This window comes from Hemitrygon akajei, chromosome 18, assembly GCF_048418815.1.
Source record: "Hemitrygon akajei chromosome 18, sHemAka1.3, whole genome shotgun sequence".
Taxonomy (NCBI): domain Eukaryota; kingdom Metazoa; phylum Chordata; class Chondrichthyes; order Myliobatiformes; family Dasyatidae; genus Hemitrygon; species Hemitrygon akajei.
The window spans coordinates 35,176,814-35,184,229 of record NC_133141.1 but is presented as its reverse complement, the minus strand read 5'-3'; the positions used below and the strand labels follow the sequence as shown (position 1 = coordinate 35,184,229).

Sequence of the window (7,416 nt, the reverse complement as noted above, 5' to 3'; positions counted from 1 at the left end):
TACTTGATCAAACCTAAGAATTACTACTAAACAAGTAGCAAGTTGGCCACAGCTTTCCACAGCCCAGGGCATCGATGTTTTCCTGTGCAAGGGAATGAAATAACACTTGATGTAGGAGATACTAAACCATTCATTTGTTGCTAAATTAGGCCTATTGAAGATTTCTAGCATTGTCTGAATCTGAGTGTCCATGACCATTGCTTGCTCCATAAAGGTTGGCTGGATATTGTGTAAACATGATTTGGATTTCAAAAATGCAGAAAATAACAATTTAATGCAAAATAAGTAAAGACACCTTTTCCTGTAATAAATGCTTTACTAATTCAAACATTTGTCAGTACTTTGTAGAATTAATCAGTGAAAACCCTTTGGGGGGCAGGGTGGGTGACAAATGTGTTATTTTGGGAGAGGAGAGAAAGAGGAAAGATCCAGTGTTTGCAGTACAGATCCAGATTTCTACCATTCCGTGGTTTAATTCAGCAGAAGGGTATGATCATAGTTTTATGTAATAGGTTTGATTTAAATAAAACTATTTCCATTGGGATTTAGGGGACATCTTAAGCCATGCTCTCAGCAATCCTGTTCCCTCAATTGTTTTTCTCTCTCATTCCCATGACCTTCAGTATGCAATAACCACTTAATGTACCACCCAGCACAAACACGTAGTACAACAGGACTCCTGGGCCACCCATGACCCAAACTCAAGAACAAAATCAGGAAATTCTGCACACACAGTGATAGAAATCTGGAACCTGTTTTTGTAAACCTCAAGTCATCCCAATGAAATTAAGGATTTGTTAACCAAAAGGCTATTGGAAACATATACAGAATTGGATCACATGAATGACAAACTTAAGGCTACCAGAAATGCTGTTTCAACCTGTACTGGCCAATCCCCTGTACTATGGATACAATGGATTACAGAAACATTGAGCTCCAACCATACCACTGAATTTTGAAAGAACAGGATCCTACACAGCTTACAACTCTTGTCAAAGTCCATATCTACTGTGGATACCTAGAATGTGAGAACCATGCAAGAACAACAAAGATGACACTACAAAAACCGTAGGTTTTCATCAACCAGTGCCTGGGAAGGATCCAAAGTAACCAACCAGGAATACATAGGTACAGAAATGAAGTTAACCAATATCATGTCCAGGCAGCTTTTAATGTTGAATCCCCAGGGGGGGAGGGGGGGGGAAGAGAAGAAGAGAGACATCCAAAGAACACATGGAGAATACTGAGGCTGAAATTAGAAAACTCCTGATTCAACCTCAAAGTTGACTCTAAATAGGATGGAGACAGGAGGTCATTGCTGGCCTATGCTCCACTGGGAGCTAAGGGCCCAAGAAGACGACAACATACAATGAATACTGACTAAAGGTTTAAAATACTTGTGGCTTTCTATTATGCATGGCTGTCATGATACCAATCCACTTCCAAGTCATAAAGTGTATCATCATTCTGCCACTCCTGAAGGTGAGGATACAAGGATCCACTAACAATAGGAATACCTCAGTGGCCCATCTGTGAGCTATTGCTAGCCTCAAAGAGGAATAACTAAATTTCAAACCACAAAGCATTCACCAGAGGGGTGGTGATGTGCAACTTCCTCCCTCCACATAGCTACTAAAAGCAAGTCCCTCTTTTCAAGTTTGGCAGATAGAAACAAAACACTATAGCATCAGCTCTAAACATTGTTTCTCTCACCACAGATATTGGCTGGCCTACTGAGAATTTGCAGTATTGCTCCTATTGTGCTATTTAATCCTAAATATCCAATTATAATTTATCCCTTACAGTCACTAACTTGATTAACTGGCCATTACAACACTGACCATACAACAATACCCACTGGTCAATACACTTTGGAATGTAAACAGTTTGTAAGAATCACAATAAATGGAATCAAGGTACAGATCAATTCTGATCTAATTGTAAAGCACGACAAGCTTGAGGGGCTGAACAGCAGCCTCCTCTTGTAACAGGATAACTGACATTTGGAGAGGGGTGTCACAGCCCAAATGGCTGATTTCCCTCTGCCAGATTCAAATTGCACCAGACTAACACAAGGTGAGGCGCTTGGTAGTGAAGTTTAACAGCATTCACAAGTTTAATCCAGGGAAGTCCAAAGACCATCAGCTATATTGACCCATCCTAGAACTGGTGCGAAGGTGGAATTTTGAGGATTTCTTTGTCAGAGACAAAAGACAATTAGAGGCCATTCAAGAAAAATCTGAAATTCTAGGTGGGTATGATTAGGAAGTCTGAGGTTTGAAAGTGGCAGAGGAATAACCAACAACTTCACAACATGCAAGGCAGTTGGTCCCTGGCAGCAGACAGACTCCACCATTTATTTTTGCCAGGGAACTGGTACTTGGAAAGCCAACTTGCCATTCCTATAGCACCGTTCAATTTGAGGACAGCAAGATCCCAGAAGGACTGTGATAGTGACCCAGTAATCTGCAATGTGTTCAAGGAGAGATAAATACTGACCAAATTTACATTTCTCTTCACAGAATGTGGAAGGTGCTAGTAACACTGGTGTTTACCGTCCAAGCCAACTGGGTTGTAGCTTGAAGTCGTCATCCCTCCTTTTCCCCTCCCCCCCCAGATTAGGTTTGGATTACATACAGGGCTCAAACCTATCCTCCCTGCACTCCTAATCCCCTAAATTATGGATGCTGCCAGGCCAAACAAGGATACCCAGACATTATTCTAAGGAGCTGGATCTTAGCCTGAAAAACAAGCCACCAGGCAAAATAATCTGCCGATGTTAATCAGGAAAATGGGCTTTGGTTCCTTTAGAAAGTTCAATACACTCAAATACAGCAACAGCTAGCTGTTTGGAGAGAGGAAAAAAGTTACTTTCTTTTCCTCCTCCCTTCATTTTCCCCTCAGTTCCAAGCCAGGTTACAGCAGCACAGGGTCACACTGTTACAGCACCCATATACCTTCCTGGAGAGGGTTCAGCATCCCAATTAAAGGGCCAAAGTTGATTCAAGGTGGGAATGTATGGGTTAACTTCAAGGAGTTTGTGTTTTTTTTTTGGGGGGGGGGGGGGGGGGAGAAAGAGAAGCACTAAATTCCCAGCCTTCATGCACAGTGTGAACAGCACCAAAAGACTGGCATGTAGACAAATGCAAGAGAACAATGCCAGGTGCAAAGCTGACAAATTTCAAGCTCCCCAGACCGGTGTCACACTGCCACCTGGTGGCTTTGGGCAAAGAAACCAGCTTCACAAATCAACAGCAGAACAGAAACTAGGGAAATCCTCAAATGGTTAAAGCTCAATTTCCTTCTCCCCTTCCACCCACCCATCCTCCCCCACCCCCCTATACCCAAACCCACCCCATCCCCAATCCCCCTCCAGCAGTAAACTGCTGTGACACCCAAGTGTGGACAAGCAGACAAAGCTCTTTACAGTTTCCTTTCTATGGGGCACAATTGGTTTGCTTAAACCTTAAGGCTTTGACCTAGGAAATAAGGATGTTGCAGGGCCTTGAAGGCAGAGATTCTTTTCATCGGGCTGAATGTCAGCAGTTCCTGGAACAGAGAATAAAGTAATATGTCAGGTGCACCCTCACGTGGTCATTGCAGCCGCCAATCAAACACAGCTCATTTTTATTTTCACAAAATAATCCAGATGCTCTCTGGCTACAAGCAGCAAGGCCGACTTGCATTTCTATAGCGCCTTGCAGGATGTCTTAAAGCACGTTTCAGCCTGAAGTTACAAATGCGGGAAAAGTGACAGCAGATTTGCGCGCAGCCAGCTCCCAGAAACAGCAGTGTCTTAATGACAGGATGAACTATTTGGGAGTGATAGCCCTGGAGGGCTAAATACGAGCCTGGCACAATACACCAACCAGCTTCAGTTTCTTTTAATAGAGCCACTGGCTTCAAACAGTTAAAAACTTCTTCAAAGCTTCTCAACTACAATATTTGAACTCGGCTTCCCTCGGTAACAGAAGCACAACCTCAAAGTGCTAAACTTTCTAGGCAGGTTTAAAGGGGTTGGGAGCAGCGAGAGTACAGTTGACCGGCATACAAAGGCCTCAGAACTGTACCCAAAATTGCATTACCATTCAGCTCACTGGATGGCAGGGTTCCAGTGAATCCCTGCCAGGAAGAATTGTGTGCAGAAGCCAAGTAGTGCCATGTGGGGGACAAAAGAGATGCACCGTTAACTGCTCATGTGGCTTCTAAAGTAGCCATGGGCAGCCCCTGCACCCAACTAAGTTCACAGGCATCATATCCATTAAGGATATCACACCTCCCACAGTGCCCTTCTTAAGATATTAAGCCAGAATAAAAATCACTTGGGTGCCCACACTTCAGATCCTGGCATTCCATTTTAAACTGGCCATTTCCTAGTGTGCTTCTCACCAGCAGCAGACTTGCCCCCAAGTCATCGATTTCGGGTATAAAGTTCTTGACCGACTGTGGAGGCCGGTTGGTGAAGGCACTTCGCGGCAGGGTCACGTCATCCGGCCAGTCCTCCTCTGCTGGGAGCCCTGTCATGCTGAAAGCAGAGAAGTTTCCAATAAAGAAAAAAAATGACTAATTTCCATAGCATGACTTACACTCCATTCATGACGTCCCAAAGTGTTTCACAGCCAGGGAGCCATTTCTGAAACACTGCCACTATTGCAATGCAAAAAAAATATACAGCAGCCAATATGCGCGCAGTAAGCTCCAGACAGCGATGGAGCAATGTCCAGATCGTCAGAAAGTTGTTTGAGAGATGAATACTGACCAATACACTAGATTATCACCTTGCTAAAACCAGGAACAATTTGAAGTTTTAGTTGCAAGATATTTGTACAGTGACGCAAAGCAACAGGCCAGTTTTCACAGATTTCAATGGTCAGACACCCTTCATCAGCAAGATGTTTAGTGAACTGTAATTGGGCAAAATTGCTAATCACCAAAATGTCGTAAACTCCAAGCCAGTTAGACATCTCAACCCTTCCTTTAGGCCAGAGGTAGTGCTGTGCTCGATATAACCTGGATCTCTCATTTCCTCTCCAAGTTGCCCTAGTTGGATTTTACTAACTTAATTGAGTTTTTTTAGCAAGGTGACGAGAGAGAGAGATCGATGAAGGTTGACCTGTGGATGTAGTCTACATGGATTTTAGTAAGGCATTTGACAAAGTCCCTCATGTGAAGCTTATCCGGAAGATTAAGATGCATTGGTTCCATGCTGAATTGGTCATTTGGATTCAGAACTGGCTTGCACATCGAATACAGAGGGTAGCGGTTGAAGAGAATTATTCGAACTGGAGGTCTGTGATTAGTGGTGTTCTACAGGGATCTGTACTGGGACCTCTGCTGTTTGTGACGTATATAAATGACCTGAATGAAAATGTAGGTGGGTGGGTTAGCAAGTTTGCAGATGATACAAAGTTTGGTGGTGTTGTGGATAGTGTAGGTGACTGGCGAAGAATACAGTGGGATATAGATCAATTGCAGATATAGGCAGAGAAATGGCAGATGGAGTTTAACCCAGACAAATGTAAAGTGTTGTACCTTGGTAAGCCAAATGTAAAGAGACCGTTAAATGCAAGATCCTTAACAGTGATGATGAGCAGAGGGACCTTGGGTCCAAGTTCATAGCTCAATTAAAGTGGTTAAACAGATTGATAGGGTGGTTAAGAGGGCTTATGGCATGGTTGTCTTCATTAGTCGAGGCAATGAGTTCTAAACTCAGAAAGTTATGTTGCAGCTTCATAAAACTCTATTTAGGCCGCATCTGGGGTATTGCACACAGTTCTGGTCACCCCGTTGTAGGAAGCATGTCAAGGCTTTGGAGAGAGAGCAGAAGAGGTTCACCAGGATGCTGCCTGGAGGGCAAGAGCTTCAAGGAGAGCTTGGACAAACTCGGGCCGTTTTCTCCGGAATGGCAGAGACTGAGGGGAGATCTGATAGAGGTTTATAAGATTATGAGAGGGACAGATAGACAATATCTTTTTCCCCAAGGGTTGAAATGCCTAATACCAGAGGGCATGCATTTAAGGTGAGAGGGAGCAATTTCAAAGGAGATGTGAGGGACAAATTTTCCCCCTATTTTTAAAATCAAAAGTATAAAAGTTTATTTACAACACATAGACACAGACAATATTTACAAGACAGTAGCTACACTCAAATTACTATATGGTTAGTACCGTCTATAAAAGCCTATACCACGGGGGAACCAGTGCTCACAGAAATCCCCCAATGTGCCCATCGCAACCACATGCTCCCTCTCCAATGACAACCGGACACGGATGTATACTCGGAAAAGGAGCAGGCAGTCAGCCCAGGCAGCGCCCTCCACCTTCCGTCGCCAAGACCCTTGAATGGCCATCTTGGCCAGGTCCAGGTGGAGATCCTCCTCTCGCCCTGCCCCCTGCAAGTTTCTGTCCCCTCCCACACAGTTGTGGGTGCCTGGCATGCACTGCCTTGGATGGTGGTAGAGGCAGAAATGTTAGAGAACATAGAACATAAAATAGTACAGCACATTACAGGCCCTTCGGCCCACAATGTTGTGCCGACCCTCAAACCTGCCTCCCATATAACCCCCCCCACCTTAAATTCCTCCATATACCTGTCTAGTAGTCTCTTAAACTTCACTAGTGTATCTGCCTCCACCACTGACTCAGGCAGTGCATTCCACGTACCAACCACTCTCTGAGTGAAAAACCTTCCTCTAATATCCCCCTTGAACTTCCCTCCCCTTACCTTAAAGCCATGTCCTCTTGTACTGAGCAGTGGTGCCCTGGGGAAGAGGCACTGGCTGTCCACTCTGTCTATTCCTCTTAATATCTTATACACCTCTATCATGTCTCCTCTCATCCTCCTTCTTTCCAAAGAGTAAAGCCCTAGCTCCCTTAATCTCTGATCATAATCCATACTCTCTAAACCAGGCAGCATCCTGGTAAATCTCCTCTGTACCCTTTCCAATGCTTCCACATCCTTCCTATACTGAGGTGACCAGAACTGGACACAGTACTCCAAGTGTGGCCTAACTAGAGTTTTATACAGCTGCATCATTACATTGTGACTCTTAAATTCTATCCCTTGACTTATGAAAGCTAATACCCCATAAGCTTTCTTAATTACCCTATCTACCTGTGAGGCAACTTTCAGGGATCTGTGGACATGTACCCCCAGATCCCTCTGCTCCTCCACACTACCAAGTATCCTGCCATTTACTTTGTACTCTGCCTTGGAGTTTGTCCTTCCAAAGTGTACCACCTCACACTTCTCCGGGTTGAACTCCATCTGCCACTTCTCAGCCCACTTCTGCATCCTATCAATGTCTCTCTGCAATCTTCGACAATCCTCTACACTATCTACAACACCACCAACCTTTGTGTCGTGTGCAAACTTGCCAACCCGCCCTTCTACCCCCACATCCAGGTCGTTAATAAA

General features: G+C 44.3%; 1 protein-coding gene across 6 annotated transcripts in view; it reads right to left on the bottom strand.

Moving 5' to 3' along the window:
- The window catches only part of cdk4 (cyclin dependent kinase 4), an 83,352-nt gene that overhangs the window by 21,454 nt on the left and 54,482 nt on the right, over nucleotides 1-7,416 (bottom strand). For 5 of the 6 annotated variants that reach the window (XM_073071368.1, XM_073071369.1, XM_073071367.1 and 2 more), the window contains 2 exons: nucleotides 4,390-4,525; nucleotides 297-3,549 (listed from right to left, as the gene is read on the bottom strand). The exons of the other annotated variant lie outside the window; for it this stretch is intronic. In XM_073071368.1, coding sequence (XP_072927469.1) covers nucleotides 3,460-3,549; nucleotides 4,390-4,525 — 226 coding nt within the window. In that variant the 3' untranslated portion in view covers nucleotides 297-3,459. Of the gene's footprint in view, nucleotides 1-296; nucleotides 3,550-4,389; nucleotides 4,526-7,416 lie in introns of those variants that run through there. 6 annotated transcript variants of the gene reach the window in all.